The sequence below is a fragment of the Penaeus monodon genome, chromosome 28 (genome assembly GCF_015228065.2).
Source record: "Penaeus monodon isolate SGIC_2016 chromosome 28, NSTDA_Pmon_1, whole genome shotgun sequence".
NCBI classification, from domain to species: Eukaryota; Metazoa; Arthropoda; class Malacostraca; order Decapoda; family Penaeidae; genus Penaeus; species Penaeus monodon.
This window is the reverse complement of record NC_051413.1, coordinates 5,026,824-5,027,049: the sequence shown is the minus strand read 5'-3', so window position 1 is coordinate 5,027,049 and position 226 is coordinate 5,026,824. Positions and strand designations below refer to the sequence as shown.

General features: G+C 64.6%; 1 protein-coding gene across 1 annotated transcript in view; it reads left to right on the top strand.

Moving 5' to 3' along the window:
* Positions 1 to 226, top strand: part of LOC119591314 (ATP-binding cassette sub-family G member 5-like) — a 12,601-nt gene that overhangs the window by 5,326 nt on the left and 7,049 nt on the right. The window contains exon 4 of the mRNA XM_037940045.1: positions 6 to 211. Within this exon, the coding sequence (XP_037795973.1) occupies positions 6 to 211 (206 nt within the window). The remainder of the gene's footprint in view (positions 1 to 5; positions 212 to 226) is intronic.

Genomic DNA, 226 nt, shown 5'->3' with positions numbered 1-226 from the left:
GACAGGAAGCGGCAAGCGCGCCCTCCTGGAGGTGATCTCCCGCCGCGCCCAGGGCCCCACCCGCGGCCAGATCCTCCTCAACCACGTGCCGATGTCCCTGAGACTGTTCCAGGACTCCTGCGGCTACGTGACTCACAAGACGCAGCTGCTGGAGGGACTCACCGCCAAGCAGACGCTCGAGTACGCCGCCAAGCTGTCTCTCAGTTCCAAGGTGAGTCTGTTCTAG